At 39.7% G+C, this 21673-nt stretch overlaps 1 protein-coding gene across 1 annotated transcript; it reads right to left on the reverse strand.

The window, feature by feature from the left end:
• Positions 1-1261: 1261 nt before the first annotated feature.
• Positions 1262-21416, reverse strand: LOC105014247 (glycerol-3-phosphate acyltransferase 4). Its single transcript, XM_010876389.3, has 13 exons — positions 21279-21416; positions 18551-19200; positions 15966-16035; positions 15559-15859; positions 9950-10024; positions 9691-9780; positions 7872-7965; positions 7518-7633; positions 7020-7075; positions 6651-6736; positions 6423-6551; positions 3339-3418; positions 1262-2039 (listed from the first exon to the last, which is right to left on the reverse strand). The coding sequence occupies exons 2-13, from the start codon at positions 18722-18724 to the stop codon at positions 1931-1933; spliced, it is 1380 nt and encodes a 459-aa protein (XP_010874691.1). The 5' UTR covers positions 18725-19200; positions 21279-21416; the 3' UTR covers positions 1262-1930.
• Between the last annotated feature and the right edge of the window lie 257 nt (positions 21417-21673).

Below are 21673 nucleotides of genomic sequence, written 5' to 3' on the forward strand. Positions count from 1 at the left end.
GAAATGGCTTGAATGTGTAGTGAAGCATGCATCAATAAAACACCAGTGAAAAGCATCAGGCAACCATCAAAGTATTGAAATAAGGTACAAAATAAGATTCAAGTGTTTTACTTATGTCATAATCTGACGATCTCCAGAATGTCAACTTCATGGTTTTAATTTGGAAATCCTTGTGGGCTCCAGCGGTCACTAGTCAATTAGTCAAGTGTGCTTTCTTCTATATTAATGAGAGGTGTGGAAAATAATGGTGTGTGCAACCACATAGTAGTGTATTCTACATCAATTCAACGTGCCAAGTTTCATGTCTTCATTCTTGGGTTTTTATTGGTCAACATTGGCCACATTTGATCTAAATGTCTATACCCCAGATAATTTACTATAAAGGGATGAAAAACCCAAAGAAGATTTTTAGGAAGACGGGGGCCAGGGATTTAAACTAGGCTTGCACTGCAGCCAAGCAGGGAACCACTCTGAAAGCAGCTGCAATCTGTCCCACTCAGGCCCAATGGAAGAAGCTGCCAATGTACCATGGTATGGAAAAATAGTTGCCTAAAAACATGACTGCTAACTGTGGTCACTTTCTATTTGTCAAAAGGATTCCCACAGTGGACGAGGTTTCATGAAAATATGAATAGATTTAGCAGCTACGGAAAAGGCATATCTTTCACATCATGGCCTAGTCGCCGGATTGTCATGTTATAAATAAAACAATTCAAAGCACGCATTGCTGCTTAAACCGGCTAGCATGATGTGTTTGTGGCAGAAAGGCCCATCATTACACAGATCAGACAGTAGATACAGAGCCGATAACGATGGAAGGCAGTAAATTAATGATGCTGATGATGATGAAGGTTAGAGTTGCCGAGGTTGGATTATACTGCATTTCAAAAGGGCTTGTTTGCATTACCAGAGAATACAATTCTAGATAGACTTATTTTAGTTGATAGCCCAAGATAGACTTATTTTAGTTTGCATGATCATTTCCACAGCGTCTGAATTAACATTGGCGTGTTCGAGACGTGACACGCAGGATTGTGGCCACAGGGAAAATCAAGTGATATGCGTGTGCACTGCACGGAAACGTATTACAGTTCCGACGCAATTGTCTTCACACTTGCAAAACTCCGGGAGGGGGGGCGTCCACCTCAGGAGGTGTCTCAAACTAACGATATCTGCATGTTTACACAACAAAATAACTTAGCACCTTGAGTATTCTTCAGTGTGTCTCAGAAAGGAGAGTAATGTTAACAAGCCCGAAGACTGTCAGTCACTGTGAACGTATATTGTCCATGTCAAATTTTTAACAAGCTTTCACATTCCATGGAGAAATGAACAGAAACAAAAAAATCCAAAACTCAACTCCTGCTGTATATTTTACACATGTCAATACAATGCCTAAAATAAGGCTTTTTCCATCATAAAAACAAACACTTAAAAAGTATTAGAAACATGTTGAGAATAAGCCACATTCAGAACAAACTCTACAGTACCTCTCTGATAGCACTGCTACATCCTCTGTTTGTTCTTATAATACTACAATAATAATATTAATAATAAGAAAACAAAACAAACATTTAAATAAAAATAACAAACTACAATGAAGGACATAAATCCATAAGTTACTCAAAAGACAATTTTGCCATCATCATGGAAGACAACATATTATCTTAGTTATAACACATGGTTACTGAAGAGGCCAGTCCATTGTCAAATCATTATAAACACAAGGAAGAGAAAAGGCCCAGAATGAGCTGTAACAACGAGAACTTGATATGCCAAGCTGAGGCAGTGACTGAGGAAGCCAAGTGATATATTCCTGACACGAGGGTTGGAGTATTCCTGGTCAAAATGGCCATTAGGGTGCAGAAGAATGTCCATTCTGTGGTCCCCAAGTGGGTCTCTGATTATCACAACTTCCCTGCATTTAACTTCAAGAACGACTGCGGTCCTCTTGGGTGCCAACTAGCATTTTGCTGTATAACTTTTGTTGCTCCTCTTTGAAGGTATCTTTTACCTTTCCTCGCTTTAAACCTCCATCCCTACAAAGCAACAAAGACAATTCACAAATCCAATACAGTTTTCTATGAGGCTCATAAGTGGATTTAAAAAGTCTACACACCCCTGTTAAAATGACAGGTTTTTGTGATGTAAAATAATGAGACAAAGATAAATTGAGAACTTTTAATGAGACCAATAATGTGAACAATTCAATTAAAAACCTTATAATAACTGGGTTGCATAAGTGTGTACACCCTCATAACTGGGGATGTGGCTGTGTTCAGAATGAACCAATCACATTCAAACTCATGTTAAATAGAAGTCATTACACACCTGCCATCATTTAAAGTGACTCTGCTTGATCACAAATAAAGTTCAGCTGTTCTAGTAGGATTTTCCTGACATTTTCTTAGTTGCATCTCAGCGCAAAAGCCATGTTCAACAGAGAGATATCAGTCAGGAGAAGGGTACAAAATAATTTCCAAAGCAGAAAGAAGATATACCATTGAACACAGTGAAGACAGTCATCATCAAGTGGAAAAAATATGGCACAGAGACATTACTAAGAACTGGACGTCCCTCCAAAATTGATGAAAAGATGAGAAGAAAACTGGACAGGGAGGCTTCCAAGAGGCCTACAGCAACATTAAAGGAACTGCAGGAATTTCTGGCAAGTACTGGCTGTGTTCTATGGGGTAGGATGGCGAGACGGAAGCCTTTTCTTACAAAGAAAAACATCCAAGCCCGGCTGAAGTTTGCAAAAACAAACATCAAGTCCCCCAAATGTGTTATGGTCTGATGAAACCAAGGTTGAACATTTTGGCCATAATTCCAAAAGGTATGTTTGGCGCAAAAACAACACTGCACATCACCCAAAGAACACGATACCCACAGTGAAGCATGGTGATGGCAGCATCATGCTTTTCTTCAGCTGGAACAGGGGCCTTAGTCAGGGTGGAGCGAATTATGAACAGTTCCAAATAATTTTGCAAAGAAGAGAGGGCAAATATTGGCACGTCAAGATGTGCCATGCTAATAGACTCCAACCCAAAAAGACTGAGTGCTGTAATAAAACCAAAAGGTGCTTCAACAAAGTATTAGTTTAAAGGTGTGCACATGTATGCAACCAGGTTATTGTGAGTTTTTTATTTTTCCCCCTCAAAGATTTTCAATTGAATTGTTCACTTTATAGGTCACATTAAATGTGGAAAAAGGTCTGACATGATTTATCTTTGTCTCATTTCACATCACAAGAACCTGGCATTTTAACAGGGGTGTGTAGACTTTTTATATCCATTGTTCATCTATGTGTTCTGAGAGGTTTGCAAGGCATTACTCACCAAAGCAGGTCCACCAGCCCTCCTTGTCTTGCAATAGCTGCCTTGACCCGATTGGCAAACTGGACTGCATCCTCCCCTTCCTGTTCAGAAACAAAGACAAAGATCATAGATAAAGACCCGATTGACAAAAAAATGTACCTGGTCACCTGGGCCCAGTTTTTCATAAGTTATCCATCTAGATTTCACCTAGATCCAACACAAACACATAGAAACAGAATTAATAAAAAAACACTTACTATTGACTTCAATGGGAATTCCTGTTATTGTCAGTGTATTTCTACTTATGTATTTAATCTTAGTAGAAATAGGTTCGTTATCTTAAACTGGACCCTGAGCATCAGACATCCTAGAAATGGTATCCCAGTAGACTATTACATGATTATATTACCAACTGTAATCCTATAAATGGGCCAAAAGGGCATCTAGCATAGTTTCAAAAGAGCATGTATTATAGTTTTAAAAACATCACAGTAGATTTCACAGGACCTTCATCAGACGACTGAGAAGAATCTCTAAATATGGAGTGCTCTGATTTTGTTTGGTGCCATGTGGCCTTGATCTCGTAACAGATGGCTGCTCCAAGTCCTCGTTTTCCCTTCAAGCAGCAAGTGGAAAATTTGGTCAAAGGCCAAGACACCTCTTAAGACCCGTTGGGTCCAAGCCAACTGACTTCCTATTTTCTTCTATTTAGAGAAATAAAAACATCCCAACTGGGAAGGTTTTGCCCGCTGGGAAGGTTTTGCAGAGATAGCCACAGTCCAAAAGGAGCTAAAATAATGATACGATATCTTATTGCTGAAAGTTACAGATAAGGATAGGGATATACAATTACTTTGAAGGAATTACACATACAGTTGTGCTCATAAGTTTGCATACCATGGCTGAAATTTTGGAACTGATTTTGAAAATGACTGATGCAAAAATAATGTAACGATAGTGATCATATGAAGCCATTTATTATCACATATTTGTTTGGCTCCTTTTTAAATCATAATTGTAACAGAAATCACCCAAATGGCCCTGATCAAAAGTATACATACCCTTGAATGTTTGGCCTTGTTACAGACACTCAATGGTAATAAAGGTCAATTTCCCACACTTGTGGCTTTTTATTTTGCAATTAGTGTCTGTGTATAAATAGCCAGTTTTTTAGCTCTCACGTAGATGCACTGAGCTGGCTAGATACTGAGCCATGGGGAGCAGAAAAGAACTGTCAAAAGAGTAACAACGTAATGGAACTTTATTAAAATAAGGATATAAAAAGATATCCAAAGCCTTGCAAATGCCAGTCAGTACTGTTCAATCACTTATTATGAAGTGGAAAATTTGGGGAACTCTTGATAGCAAGCCAAGGTCAGGTAGGCCAAGACAGATTTCAGCCAAAACTGCCAGAAGACTCGTTCGGGATGCAAAAAAAAAAAAACAACCCACAGGTAACCTCAGGAGAAATACAGGCTGCTCTGGAAAAAGCCGGTGTGGTTATTTCAAGGGGGGGTGAGCTCTAAACGCACAGGGAATCTTTTGAAAATGGATGGCAAGATGAATGCAGAATGTTATCAGAAAATACTGGCAGACAATTTGCATTCTTCTGCACAAAAGCTGTGCATGGGACATTCTTGGACTTTCCAGCATGACAATGACCCTAAGCACAATGTCAAGTTGACACTCCAGTGGTTACAGCAGAAAAAGGTGAAGTTTCTGGAGTGGCCATCACATTCTCCTGACCTTAATATCATCGAGCCACTCTGGGGAGATTTCAAACGTGCGGTTCATGCAAGACGACCACAGACTGCATGACCTGGAGGCATTTTGCAAAGACAAATGGGCAGCTATAACACCTGCAAGAATTTGGGGCCTCATAAACAACTATTACAAAAGACTGCATGCTCTCATTGATGCTAAAGGGAGCAATACACAGTATTAAGAACTAGGGTATGCAGACTTTTGAACAGGTGTCAGTGCATGTTGTTCTTTGTTGCCATGTTTTGTTTTATGATTGTGCCATTCTGTTATGACCTACAGCATCCCCAAAAGATTGATTGAGACCTATCCAAACAGACTTACTAATGACTTACTACTATAGTCCAAGCAAAGGGGTGTGCACACATACGCAACAAAGGGATTGTATTAGTTTAAGGGATTTCTTTTTTTCCCGAGATATTCTGGATTTCTTTCACATAAATATTGTTGATTACAATATCTCATAAAAGTAAATAAAAAAATAAATATATTATTATTATTCCTCTTGTTTTCAGCCTATGCATATTCAGTAATTCAGTAATGGTCTTTAAACATATAATTGTATTAATTGTAGGTCTGTAGACTGACAAGACTACTTGGATTAATTCTGTTGTTATGATGTTTAAAATTAGTTTTAGGATTGTTTTGGTTTAGTTGCAATGCAACAACCCAGGTGATTATAAACTGGACAGGGCCACATGTTAAATGGCAGAACAGGCCCTGCTGTCAGGAGGATGGCTGCAGGGTAAAACCATTCACAGAACTACATCCTACTAAACCAGGCTATTACACTAGTTGAACTGGTTATAAGATTTTGTACAACAACAGTGCATTTCATAGACTTCTTTAGGAAAATTCTGGACTTGCTGTGCTATTGTGCTGCTATTGGTGCACCTAGTATTAAATATTGACAGAATTAATTTGACTGGGGCTAGAGTGTGCTAGTAAACATGTAATCTCCCACAAATGATAACTGTTTTGTGAAGATTGGTCAAGACGTGTGTTTACAGGGGGAGGGTTGTGACCTTGCAAAGTTAGTAGTTTCAATAACTTGTTATAACGGCACAATCAGGCCAACCAATGTAAAATAACTATTGATTCTCTTTGACAAGACACATCAGGCACTGATAATTTGTCAAATTAGACCAGTGGTGTCTGACATTGTGCGTGACAAATGAAGACCAATCCACATTCCTCCCCCGGTTTTACTGTGGGGGACAGAAATGCACCAGAGACAGTGAATTTCTCCAAAGGCTGAGGTTTGTGTGTTGAATCAATGTCACAGCTGTCCTCAAGGTTTTTAAGTGATGTTTCTGACATTAATTGATTTTTGCCCAGACTAACCTCTCTGCTCATGGGGGGAAGGTACCACACACTGCACACAATGGCCCAACTACTCATCATCCTCAGCAGGTAGCTGACCATCCCAAACTGGCTGCTGTTCCAGAAGGCATCTCCAAAGCGAGGGTCATACTGTCACAGCCATAGAGAAACGGACATGTGATTAATACTGTGACAAAGAGGGGAAACGCATACAAACACAGCAAAACACACACAGAGAGCTTCTCTCACCTTGATGGCCACAGGGTAGACTGTGGAGCCAATCTCAAAGCTGCCCTTTTTAAACATCATTACTGAAGTGTTGTTAATACAAGTGCCTAGGGGGTAAAAAAAAATATATAATAAAAAAAAAAGGCACAAAAGTTGACAACTGGGGTTATAGGAAATACTGTAAAATTAGATTTACATAGTAAAGTTCCTTGGTATTTCATTAAATTAATAGAACATTTCCAACAGAAGCATTTCATCATGAAATTCGATTACATTTACAAAACAACATTGTTCACTGCATATGTTAGTACTCCAGCATATTGTTTCCTGCAGGTTTAGTTGTGGTTCTATTTATAACTCATTTTCTCAAGTAAACCAAAAACCTCTTACCTTCAGGGAAAATTAGAATAGGTAGTTTAGTTTTATCTTCTACATGATCACTCAATCTGCAATGAAGGACAATTAGAAAGTTTACAGGGTATTTATACATACCACAGGGCTATCTACATATATACACAGACAAAAAAGTCTGTATTGTGTTAATCAAAGCATCATGGTCATAGTATACATTAAATCGAATTTTTTATTATCCATTCAAGTTCTTTACAGTGTCTCTGCTGGGGTTTTGATGGTAGAAAGGGAGAGCTGTGCTCCAAAGGCCTCAAAAGGAGGTTGTTGGTTGGTGCAATTTTGCTCAGAAATAGTGAGCTTTGATTGGTCTTAAAGACCCATCGAAGCAACCAGGAAAAGCCCAGCCCTCTTCATTATCAACGCATTATCCTGACAACATCTAACCACTTCCCCAGTCACTAAAGTCTGGAGGACGTTGACTTTGGTATCAGCTAGACTACAGCTAAAAAGCAGTGAAGTATAGATGTGCATTACTACCTTTTGGCCACCAGATGTCGGTCTTTGACTTCAGAGCGTTCAAACCAAATGTGTGGACAGGCTTTCACCATAGACTTCTGGATAACACCCATCAAACCACCATGGATCTGCCCAACCTGGAAGACAAGCAGACATACAGGTGTGGTTCAAACAAACTTGGATGATTCAAAATTCAATAATGTCACAAACTCAATAACAATCACACATAATTGCCTATCTTTAGTCTTTTTGTGTTACGGTATTAGCACACCAGTCATTTTCTAAATATGCCTCTGTTAAGTCTTAATGGTCGACAGCAGTGCTCTAGTAGGAAGCTTTGCTTCAGACCGCTGTGCCATTTACCATAGGTCTTACCATTGCATAGCAGCCATCGCTGGCTAGGATAATGACATCAATAGGTGAGGTATGGTTGGCCACACAGATTCCACCATTCTTGGGCTTGTTCTCACTGGAAGGATGGAGAGGAGGGGCCAGAATGAGTGTCAGGGGAAAAGTGATTCTAACAACCCAGTAAATAAGGAAAAATGTTTCCTCGCATGCTACCCCTCCCTTATAAACATGTACTAATTGGGAGGAGGTTAATGACGTTGGAGTTCAAAGCCTGACCCCCTGTGCTTGCTGGACTGGAGTAAGTGCCCAGATTTCAAGGAGATAGTGTTGCTGTTGTGTTAACAAAAGACAGAGCAAATCTGACAGAACTTTGGTATTTTTAGCCCCACCCAGACTAGAGTTACATGCTTTAACAGGCCTAGCAATGCATACACATAGTTTCCTTCAGGGTTAATAGAGAGCAAGATGTCACATTCAAACTTTAAAAACATTTACCCTGGGGACCAATTTCAAAGCCTAAAACTAGCCTGCTGTTCATGATTCATCTTCATTAAGAAAAAAGGATATCTTGAAAAGAGCCAATGGAAAGTTATTTAAATTAGAATCTGCGGTTACATCTGAGTGAGACATTTGTCTTTAGCAACATTTCCTGTTGTTTTCTTGGTTCATTTGACTAATTTTAATCAGTGTTTGGCTTATAAGGTCTTTGTGACCATAGTGGTTTGTAAATGAAAGACCTTGTCTGCTGCTACCAGCCATTATGGGCCATTTCAATTTCAGTTGGTAAACTAGCTATCAAGAAAGTTGAATCCTTTTACTATCTAGCAGCTTTACACAGAAGTTATTCAACGTCATCCACGGTTAGCAGATCACTTGTGTCAATGAAATGAATTGGCATCGTTCAAATGGGCGCCGCATTTAGACAGTCAAGCTCCTATTTTGTAGGTACATTGATTTAAGTTCCTATTTTTTGCGTTGACCAGGATCGTTGCTGGTAACATCTGAGGGCCAGATGAATAAGTTGAGAGGGTATTTGATGTTTTTGCGTATTGTAGGTTGGTGCTACTGAGGGAGAAAGCCGAATTGTTGCAAGGTCAGGACTGGCATGTTCCCAAATGTATGACTCCCGCAGCACTAACATATTTGCAGTAAAAAATTCAGGGTAATTTTATGGCTTGTACAATGGCTTTTTAGCTAATTAACAGACTCGGTCTCAACCTCTACGTTCTTACTGAAGACTCTACATTAAGGCCTGTTGAATGAAGTCTGGCCCACGGGTGTGAAGGTGAACAGCAAGGCACTGGACTGACAAATCATGATTGCCTGGCGGGCTCCTCTATGGAGTAATGAGCTGTAGCACTACACCACAGGACTATCTGGCTTGACAACTCTTAACTGTCCCAGTCCACCAGGCTGTGTTGCGGATATAGTTTTTGCTTGACAAATCTTGCTGTCACTGCCCAGATCCCACCTTGGTCATCCTTGTCTACCTAAAGACATTGAACTTAAGTTTGTTGACATGCTAGTCATCAGAATGTCCCATTATATTTGTGACCTTAAAATCCAATCTATTCTTATACTCTTAAAATGACTGGCCATCACTCAAAGTCCCGTCTAGGTTTATCTAGGCCCTACTAGAGTTTTGTCTTAGCCACTGTGCATCTATTTCTTGTTGTTTCTGGCTCTTTTGGGTTTTAGTGTGTATTAATGTGAGCACTTTGTGACAAAAGGCAATAAAAAAAAAAAACATTTATTGAGCTCATGCTATTTTTTATAATGGCGTCAGTATGTTATATCCATTTGTTTAGCATTATTATTCACTGTATTGTGTGCTGTTGCTTACCTGTCGTGGTAAGTGATGATGGCAGTGAGAGCTCTGACACAGATCCGGTAACACATCAAATGCACCTTTTCGCTAAGGAAATTCTTCGTCCTTCAGGAAAAACAAATAAAACAGTCTGATATCTATAATGAAGTTACAAACAAATACAACACATTTACTTGGCTGGTATTTTACTTGCAATATATCAGTTTTTAGAATGATGCCTGAATTTCCAATGGATGGAAACATAGCTACTGATGTGAAATTCGGTTTCCCTTACCTCCCATTTGGAAGAAACCCGATGATGGAGGTGAGGACCACTAGAAGGCCCACCCCGGTAAAGGCAAGAGTTACCCTGTCAGAGAACAAACAAGTACAACTCAACTTAAAGACAACAAGAAAAGGCAGCCCATTCCAGTGATACAATGTGTTTGAGCTTAACAACAAACATTGGCCTATTCAAGATGTCTAGACAGACAGCTGCAGCAGTGCAATTACCCTTACTAATGCTAGCCTAGTTCAGCTGGACCACAATAGAAAGTACCACCCTCTTGAGATTCGAACCCAGGTAACCCACGTGAAAGGCTGCGTCACTAACCACAAAACCACAGAGCTCTACGTTTGACGGGTGTCAGTATAGCCTCGTGTCTATGAATAAATCCTCTTTTTCCAGTGGCCATTTTAACAGTTAATTGGCCATTCGTGAATTATATTGATACAGTTAAACTGACTAACATTTCTTACTAAGTTTACCTCCACCATAAATAGCGTCTATGGACAGTTAGCTTTTGCCACTGGCCGCTTGAAAAGCTTATTAGCCAGTAATAGGCTTTATCAGTATCAACTAACTTACTGGAATAGTCATAGAAATTGAGCAATTGCTAGCAAGTCTGCCAAAGCTATTTCATTTCATGGCATAAGAACCAATTTTTTTCTTTCATGTCATAACAACATACTTTTTTCTTTCATTTGTGAATTATATTGATACAATAACTATCAAGAAAGGTGACGATAACTAACTTTTTAATCAAGTTTCACTACCTCCACCACAAATAGCGTATATTAACTGTTAGCTTCTGCCACTGGTCATTTGAACAGCTTATTAGCCAGTAATAGGCTTACTGGTATCTACTAACTTCTTAGGAATAATCATAAGAATTTTTTTCATAAGAGCAATTGCTAGCGAGACTGAAGATGAACTTTTCCATGCCAGAAACAGTCGCAATATAACCGTATACAATTTTAGTTAAGGTTCACTGTAACATAACTACGGTAGCCTATGTTGTAGCCAGCAAATGTGTTTGTCTATCCTGACCCAAAACGCATGCACTAAACAGTCGCACTATAACTGTGAACGGTTTCATTTCAGACTTACTATAATGTAGTTACTGGAGGTTTTAGCCAGCAAAGTTTTCGTCTATATAGAATAATTCATAATGCGTACTTCACTTCGCTTGCGAGGAGATATGAACTCGGGACCTATAGTTCGCAGGTCCGCTTCTCTAACCACTACACTATTTAACAAGGGGCAGTCAGTCAGTCAGTCACTTTTGCGGTCCGGCAAAAAAGTCTGGCGGACCCAAATTAAATCTACACTGAATTATATTAACCAAGTAATCATACACTTTTAGAAACCAGAAAAGGGACCAGACAAGCCTAGTTCAGCTGGTCCGGAATTGCCCTCACAGGAATCAAACCAACGTCTCCCACGTGAGAGGCTGCGTCTTTAACCACTACTCCACGGTGATATAGATTTGCCCAGCTAGACACCATTAAGCACTGTGTTAAACTAAACTAGACTAAAGGTTCTTACTAAGTTTACCTCCACCACAAATAGCATCTATGAACTGTACGGCTTTTGCCACTGGCCGTTTTAAAATCTTATTAGCCAGTAATAGGCTTACTAGTATCTACTAACTTACTACTTGGAATAGTCATAAGAAATGAGCAATTGCTAGCAAAACTGAAGATGTACTTTTCCCTGCCAAAGCCATTTCATTTCATGGCACAAAAACATTAGTTTTCATTTAATTTGTGAATGACATCGATACAATAACTATCAAAATAGGTGAAGATAACTGACTTTCTCGTCACGTGTAAAGACGAGAGAATCGTGGAAACCCCTACTCTTGTACTGCCCAAGGAGTTTTGATAAAGCCTATATTACCCCCAAAAGCATGCATGGATGCGTTCTTTGAAAATCCACCAGAAATAGTGGCAATACTTTATAAACATAAACACTTTTAGTTCATTGCTTACTACAACATAGCTACTGAATATGGTAGCCAGAAAAGGTTTTGTCTATTCGGAACAAATCCTGATGCATAATTTGTTATGACTGTGAAGAGATCTGAATGCAGGACCTATCGTTTGCAGGTCCGCTTCTCTAACCACTACGCTATTTAAGGGTGGGTGGGTTGGTCACTCACTCAGTCAGAGGCATTCGCTCTTCTTGGCCAGCTCCACTTACGTGGTCTGGCAAAAAGGGTTTGAAAATGGTTTGGTGTAGAAGGGTAGTACTCATCAAGAGGTGTTTATTTTGGCACATTTACAGAGTTTGGCAAATGTAGTTTCTGTCGGAGTTTTATGAGAGTGCCATTGTAATCTCCATAGCCATTGCCAAGTGATATTGAATGCATTTACTTTGTGCTGTTTAATTCAACCATTCAAACCATTTTCAAAAACAATTAAGATGTCCAGAGAAAGGATAAATGCAATTTGTTGAGCGATACGTTTCAGTTAAACAAAATTAAACCCATTGGTGTAACAGAACTCCAAACCACCAAAGTTAAGTGTCCAGTCATTCTGAACACAATTTGCTGATTATTAGATTTGTGATATCCTCATTCCGGCTGAAATTCACCAGAAATTTCAAATCACTATGTGAACATAATGTGAAATGCATGTCTGATGTGACCTAAAAAAATCAAGTGTTCCTTAATATCAATGTTAGTGTAAAAACTACGCCCTCAAAGAATAGCCTTAACAAACCGCAACCTTGCAACACATGCAAAATAATGATGCGGTTTTAAAGCCAATTCCCTGCAAGCATACACATTTTCCATGTCTTGGATCATATGCAATGCTCGTATGACTACACAATTTGATCCTCGAACCAGCCTCAGTCCACCTACTGAGTCGTGCTGCTCTATGAAAAGCATACGGGTCCAATATGGGTCCTGAGTAGCACCCAGGTCTGTCTCCATTTTCCCTGATCCCATATAACCATGAAGATGTAAGCTGACTGACTGGCACGTAGACAGACCGCATGGTTAATCCAGGTGAATCCCCCACTCCGCATGGCCGGGCTGGAGGAGTCGGTGCAGATATATAATTAGCCGAGCTCATCAGCTCATTATGGCATGTGAGCAACGGTGACAGCCAAGGCCAGGAGGTTACAGAAGCTAACACTCAGGGTGCTGAGAGAGTGCCTCTAGTGTCCCAGTCGTATAGTTTTAATTGATGTTACTGATTTGGGCTGTCGTTTAATCTGAACACCGTATCCTTAAAGACATACTGTATCTCTCGATCTGCCACCCCTTGCTGGCTCAACTCCAATTGTACACTCACAACATTCACACCACAAAAAGCTGTGGCAAAAAGTGTGGCAATGCCCCGACTGAAGTCTGTTCCGATTCTTGTGGAGGACAAGTGGCGTGTGTTGCAAAGCCTGTCACCTTTGCCTGAAGTGTTATACTCAATGTTAAGAAGTCACTTGACTTTGATCAGTTGTTCATATTCATGTATATCACATCAGAGTCTTTAAATCTACAGAAGGAAGTGGACTTGTCCTGAATAATCTTAACTTGGAAAATCCTCTTGAAAGTGTCGGTTTTTTATTAGCTTTGCTTTTATTCTCAAATGTACTCCTTCAGAATGTTCCTTCTGTGTATGCTTTCATTTTCTATTACGAAAGGGCACATCAATGGCGTTTTTTTGTTAACTCTTCTGTATTAGTCATTTTTTGCTATTTACCCACATAATACAAGTGCTGCATTCCCAAGGTCACATTCCCTTGATTATTTTGCCCTCAAGTTATGACATTCACTACACAGGTCTGTCTGCTCACAAGGACAAAATGTACCTCAAGAATTTATAAGTTCTGCAATTACTCTTTTATTATTTACTGTTGAAAATCTGGCACCGACTGATCTGCATGAAATGTAACCCTCTGCAGCGTTCCAAGTCCATGCCTTGCTAGGCGTTAGAATTATGGTCGCAGCATACAGACGCCTGTGTGGCCTCTACAGGGTGTTGCAATTTAGATCAGCGTTGCCCCAAGTGGAAAGGTGGGAGACTGACAGGGCTGCCTTGTCACATCACGCTCTAGTAACTCCTTGGGGTAGGACGGGCTTCTGCAATACCAATCATGTTTGTTAAACTGGGAAGGTTACCATCAAGCAATCGTCTACCAGCAATACACTTCATGGTTAGGCAAACAGTGTGACAAGAATCAAAATGGCTTGGCGAGGCTTGTTTAGTGTACCCATCTTGGTAGTTGACTACCTTTGTACCTTGCAAAATTTACTTTTTGGCTTACCAGCCAAAGTGGCTGGTATGAAAAAATTTACCAGCCAGATAGATTTTTTTTAAATATGAATTCAACTGTTTCTACACTAAACTGTAACACATTAGAATGAATAACTTCAGTGGTATTGGCCTTTAAATGCAAGAACAATTTACTGAACTTAATATATAAAATAATATCATAAATAACAATCACGGTGACATCTTGAGCTCTCGTGAAATAACATATTCTCCAGTTACGTGGTTGTGCTGTCAACAACAAAGGAAATGCCTCTGCGCTTCTCCTTTGCGTTGACAGGACACACACTGCCAAACATAACCCCCTCCTCAACCTCTTGGAACACCTTCTTTGTATCGCCATGTTACACAGAAGTTAATCGTTTTCAGTGGTTGAGATGACGAGGGGACGCTCGCATTAGCCATGGTAGGAGTGGTCTCAGCCTGAACAGTTTGTTTTTCTTTGTTGGGGGCTCCAACTCACGCAGTAAACCTCCACATGATGGCTGGGTTAGCTTAAACAGTGTGTCTGGCTTTACAGAATGGTGCCCAGGCTGGCTCATGGGTGGTTGGACTAATGCCAGACTGATTTAGACCTTAGTCACTGGCCCTTTGTCTCATCCAGCCATCTCGCTCACCCTAGCCCAGAGGGGATATCTCCATAGATATACTGGAAATGGATTTCTTCCTCAGCTAGAAGACTGTATAGGACAGTTATGGTATCCTCTCAGCTGACTGCACTGAGAGTAATCTATAATATACTGTTTTATTTTACCAATATACAATATCTTTTCAAGTTAAATTTAGGTTGAAATTGTATCCTAGAATTATTTAAGTACTGTCACAGCAAACGTGTTAAAACGCAATACATTTTAAATGCCTAAGGCAAATATTTCCTCTAAAATGAGGACGTGCTCAACTGCTGAGGTCTGCTGTGCTGAAGAAATGAATCTAGGCTCTCTCACTCAGTAGCGCACACCAACCTGCAGTACAGAAAAACAAACTACCCTCTCAAATTTATTTTGCTAACTTCATCAATGCCAATTAATTTGATTGACACAAAGAAACTGGATTACTTTCCAAGGAGATAGACAGTAAATTACTCAACTTTCAAGATAACTAGATAATCATTAAAAACAAAAATAGTGCATGAACCCTAAGAGCTGGAAGCAGCAAACAATGTCCTTCATTTACAACCTGATACCAATAGAAAGAAAAAGACATGAATCCTTTCCTGAACTGCATCAATCTATTTTGCGATGAAGGCTTTACTCTGTCATGGAATGTTTAGTCAAAGACAACCTATTTTTGAAAGCTCATATATGGGCACTCAGTTGTAGTTGTTGGATGGCAGACTAGGCATACCTGAGAGGCAGCAGGAAGCCATAGCGGATCACCACCCCAAGCCCCCACAGGACCGTCAATCTCAGGCTGATGTGCTGAAAGTTGTAGTTGCTACGGGTCAGCAGGTTCCATGACTCAAGCTCCTCGGCAGAAAACCTCTTGGTCACCTCGTCATCCATGATGCTCTCCACTCCTCGCCGGCAGAAGTAGAAGATGTCAGACATTTCAAACTCGGAGGCAGAGTCCAGGTCCCGGTTACTGCCGCTACGCCGGATCTCCTTGATCTCCTCCTCCAGGGAGGTGGGCTCCTTGGCAATGATGGCTGCGAAGTCCCAGGGACGAAGGGACATAATTATCACCAACTAACATACCAACCTGACACTCATCCAGAACAACATAACCCAATTCTACACAGAGCTATCACTCACCATTGGAGTAGGGCTTATGCAAGGGATGGTTCTTGTCTTTGGCTCCTCTTTCTATCCTACGTGTGGCCCACTATAAGGAAGGCAGATAACGAAAAAATGTATATAAAGAAATGCATTATACATAACATCACCAACATTTATTAGGGAAAAGATGTGGCCGTTTGCTTTGTGTTACCACTTTGAGAGATTTCTTATAGGCTCAGATTCATAGGCCCTCTGTATTTTATTTACAACACAGTTGAAATAGACGTGCAGTAAACTACTGAACAAAAGTCAATTTTAAATGGCTTTTGTTCAGTAGGGTTCTTTGACACCCTTCTCCTGACTGATATCTTTCAACAATGAGATCCCTCTGATGCTTTGGAAGCTCTCTGCAGACCATGGCTTTTGCTCTGAGATGCAACTAAGAAAATGTCAGGAAAATCCTACTAGAACAGCTGAACTTTATTTGTGATTAATCAGAGTCACTTTAAATTATGTGTAATGACTTCTATTTAACATGAGTTTGAATGTGATTGGTTCATTCTGAACACAGCCACATCCCCAGTTATAAGAGGGTTTACACACTTGTGCAACCAGGTTATTGTAAGTTTTTTATTTTTCATTTATCCCCCTCGAAGATTTCAGTTTTATTTCCAATTGAATTGTTCACATTATCGGTCACATTAAAAGTGGAAAAGGTTGTGACATGATTTATCTTTGTCTCCTTCTTTTACATCACAAAAAACTGACATTTTAGAAGGGGTGTGTAGACTTTTTATATCCACTGTACATACTCCTTGGTTGAGAGGGAGGAGCGAGGGTGTGAGAGTAGCTTACATACGCTGTCACAAGTGCAACTCACAAAACTGTAAAGAACAGCTAGAGATGTTGGCAGAACAAGAATGATTCACATTACCATTTCAGAAAATGACAAATAGTTCATTCTAGGATTTTTGCGAGGGTGAAGAGTTACCATTTTGTCATGAAAAAGGAAGAAACATTTATTTACCATTCTGTAAATCAGACAACATATGAACTGAAAGCAAAACAACATTACAACAATTTAGGCTCATGTGTTTTTCGACAGTAACTAGAAAAACCAAGTGAAAGGAGGCAAAATGGGACGATTTGGCCGCAGTCTGGAGCCCTGCATTGATTTTCAGCGTTCCCTATCTAGGAATGTGAACAAGCTAGGTAAACGTGCATAAACTTTAAAACCTTCTGATTGGTTCACCACAGTGAGCAACCTGCACATGGACCAGAAAGTCACAGCACACCTTAGAATAATGCAGAAAATATTTGGGGGGTTCCTGCTCATCCAACCAAGCTAGAGCTTGGTTGGATGAGATTAAAAATAATCCAATAAAAACGAAGATCTATCAGAAAGAACACAAATCACAAACAAGCAAGACCAAAAAAAAGGTTTTAAAAGGATCTGAAATAAATTACACAAAAACAATTAAACTTGAAGGGGTGTTATGGACATCACCCAGCTGCTTAATGAGACCCACCTCACATTCACCTCATATCTGGCTTAATCTGGACTTCTCCTTTGCAAAATAAGTATGCACCTTTCTTGACAACCTTCCAACAGGTTGAGACACCAAAAAGGTACCTCTTGAACGGCTCAGTTGGAGTAATGTTATTCTAATTGAGGAGTGAGAACTGTGCATTCTTAACTTGCACTAGCAACAACCGAGGTGAACTTGGTTTGATATTCGATATTCAAAACCCGACATCAGGTCCTGTTTTCCCAGACTCAGCCACACTGTAACCCTGTGTATCAAACAACGTATACAGCCGTGTGCTTATGGTTAGGGACCATCAATAAATGACATGCCTCAAGGTTATTTATGCAATAGCTTTTCAACCATATGGCTTAGAAACCCCAAACCACATTCAGATTGTTCAAAGAAAGGATTTTCCAAAGAAAGTTTTGAATTTGTTTTAATAAACTTTTTAAACTCAATATTTTTTCTGTTGAATGACTTAGTGTTTCTCAACCCTGCTCCTGGGCGCCCCCTTGCCCTGCCCTGCATGTTTTAGATGCCTCCCTGCCCTAACACACCTGACATAGCTCATAAAGGACTTGATAATGATCTGATCATTTGAATCAGGTGTGACAGAGCAGGAAGAGATCTAAAACATACAGGGCAGGGGGGTGCCTAGGAGCAGGGTTAAGAAACACTGACTTAGAAAATTCATCCAAAGGCTGTGCAACATGTCGGTGTCCTCGCTGAACAATCTGAAAGTGGTTTGAGGTTTCTAAGCCACATGGTTAAAAAGCAATTGAATTAATACATTTGAGGCATGTATTTTATTGACGGTCCCTAACCATAAGCAGACCGCTGTGTTCGTCATTTGATACACCGGGATATAGCGTGGCTGAGTCCAGGAAAACCAGACCTGATCTTGGGTTTCGAATACCCCTTGAATATCCACTCTTGAATATCAAACTAACTATACCTCGGTCTAGCAACAAGGCTAGGGCGTCTATCAGGACCATTATTATCTATGAATAATCTATTACTGATGTATAAATGTCTGATGTGATGTCTTCTCTGACCCAAAAATGATAAAAAAGCCCAGTGGTTTCCACTTACCTCAAAAATTTTCAGTAGAGTTTTCATGTACAGCTGCCGAATACCAAAGGACACGCCAAATATGGCGGGCACAATGATGAAGACCAGCAGCAGGGTGAACCACACAGTGAAGGAGATGCCCAAAAGAATGCACAACAGGTTATCAAAAGGGTTAAAGTCTAAAAACAGGACCATCTTGAGGCTTTTGGGGGGTAACGGGAAGATCCAAATAAACAGAATATAAAGGCTAGCCAACAGTAGTAGAGGACACTGCCTCACTTGTTAGCCTTTCAGGGCCTCAGTCCCTAGCAAGAACAGGGCCTTCATTAAGGCGTCCTCCTTACACTGGGCAGTGAGTCCATGTCTGTAGAGATTAGCATCTTGCTGCAACCTCTCACAGCTTTATAAATACGTTGTTGCAACTGGGCCTTCCAGTGTTTCCTTCCAGCTGTTTTCTTTAGTTGTCTATCATTCAAATATGTTGTGGGCCGTTGGTCAGCTATCAAAATAGTGTAAATAGTCCACACAAAATAAATCCATAATAATCCACGTTAAGGTTGTGTCATCAACAGAATAAACTGAGTTGTCTTCTGAACCTTGAAAGGGCTTCGGAATATTGTACGTTGATTGAATTCAAAAGCAACCAGCCTGCTCAGTTGAACATAAATTACCTGAAAGAGATGTGAACAAAAATGTTAGATTATATGTTTGTTGTTTCAAAGGTAAATGACTGGTTACAACCACTGAACACTGCCAGGTTTCTCAAAGGTTACCACAGCAGCAATGTGGAATTGCAGCTGATACTAAGAGTAAAAAGGTGGGAAAGTACATGTAGGCTATTTGATAATGCATTAATGCTTAGATATCCCTTAGAAAAATGTTAGGTTGTTCGGGTTCTCCCTTTCCCACTCCATTTAGTTATTAGTTGAATTATTTAAAGCATTCCCACCATTGTGGTACTGTTGCCCCTCCTCATTTGATTTTTTTTCCATCTTGCCTTGATTAGTCAGATATCTTATAAAACACAAATCAAAGAAAGGCAAAATATATTGAGTCTACTACTCGTTTAATGACATAAGATTTATTTTTCTTATTGTTTTAATGAAAACATGTAAAAAAGAAATTGCAGAACATTTTCCATTTGTCACATCCCTTCGTCAAGGATTTTGAACTGTATTTAAAGTGTTTAGGGGAGGTTTAGGGGAGGTGAAATTAGAAATCAGTCAACTATATATTTTTTAATGTGTGCATGCCTGATATCCTCAAGATATCCTCATGTATTCATATTCTGAATATATCCCATTGAAAGCATAAGGTATAGTTGGCTAGTAAAATGTTTCAAGCACCAAAAGCTTGCTAGGCACCAGGCAAGTGCCCACTCTGTCCACCATTTTTTTCATGTTGGTTAGAAGACAAATCAAATTCAAGCAAGCAGTTACTATATACCACAGTGAACGTTGCAACCTTGAAGTCAAAATGTCTCATCTGTGATATTTTCGTTTAAATACTCAGTCACTAAGGTTAAATTAAATTCAACAATATGCTTTGTAACTTCTTACTTGGAATACATTAATTATTTCAGAAACATTACAGAGCATATTCATTCATTATGTTTTTATTTACGGCCTTGGAATGCATCGGTGAGCTCCGCCAACGCAAATACTGCAGGTAGAGTGTGGCGGCCAATGGACCTTGCTCACTTGTCCTCACTGGTGAAGTATCTATTAAAATGTACAGAAACATGTTATCTGCTAAAGTACAGAAAAAATGCCTGAACAGCGATCTTCACACTAACCAAAACATACTGCCATAACTCTGGATTCGTTCAGGGTTAGCTGTAACCAATTGTGGGTAAGCACCATGATAGAATAGTAATGTTGTAGCTATATTTTGTAGCTATAATTGGAATCCAAACAAAATCATAAAGCATTGGAAAAACGACCGAAACGTTTAAAATGAATCGGTATTTTAAAGAGTCTTAATATGTCTCAGATGTGCAGTAGTCAAATAGCACACTCACTTCATGCTGAACATTTAACTAAATGATGAAATTAAGTGAAAACAAGTGCCAAGAAAAAGTGCAACACGTATTCCCTGGACATACAAGTAAGATACTTCAAAATAACACCGTTTGACGTGCTAATTTAAACTTAGGACTTAAAGTTTGTCAATATCTGGCATAGTGAGACTTGAGGAAATGGTATAATCTGAAAACAAACTATTTACGAGACTAAATATCTTAATCTCAATATTTCAACAGTGAAGTCCGTAGTAAAATGAAAAAAATATAAAACGGAGGAAGTTGTATCTATAGTTTCCGTATTTTGAAATGAAGCTAGCAGGCTAAGTAGACTGGCTGACTGTATGAGAATAATTGTATTATCTTATTCCAATAGGTGTAGAAGTACATGGCGTTTGCTATGTTGTATCATATTATAATCGAGAAAATAATACGTTACCTACATTTTTTAACACTAGAAATAATGTATTTAAGCCGGTTAACAAGGCAGGAAAAAATGAAGATGTGCATGCTCATGCTGTCACGATTCATAGCTACATCCATCCCATAACGTTAGCAAGCCTAGCGACAGCGCAGCTAAAAATCTAGGTTTGTATTAAGTTAAGCTACCGATCTGATTGCTGCTTTACCCAACCCTAGCTTTATTTCTTGCCTGGCGATGTTGAGACATGATACGATGTACATCAAACATTTTATTGAAACGTGTTAGTTTGTTTTAACGTTACTCACTGATACCAAAGGTTGTACGATAAGCAATGATGCCAGCCAGCCGTCTTTGTGTCGCCTACTAAAGGATCTCCACCCGATGGGTGGCTTACGGGCAGTCGGTGAGCGGTGTGGATGCAACGTGAAAAATGATGGTGCGCATCAGACGTTCCAGCGAGAATCTCGTTGGGGTCTCGTGTTTATCAGCAAGAAAAGTAATCACACATCGTCTCTAATCTGACATCTAGTGGTCGGTCGTGGAAACAGTGAAGCATTGCTGACTACAAAACATACATTGTTGAGGTGGCAGGGTAGCTTAGTCAGTGGTTAGAGTATCTGACCAATAACCAAAAGATTGCTAGATCGAATGATTCATGATGCACATTGATTAAACTTTAATGACCAATTTCACCGACACT

This window comes from Esox lucius, chromosome 13 (genome assembly GCF_011004845.1).
Source record: "Esox lucius isolate fEsoLuc1 chromosome 13, fEsoLuc1.pri, whole genome shotgun sequence".
Taxonomy (NCBI): Eukaryota; Metazoa; Chordata; class Actinopteri; order Esociformes; family Esocidae; genus Esox; species Esox lucius.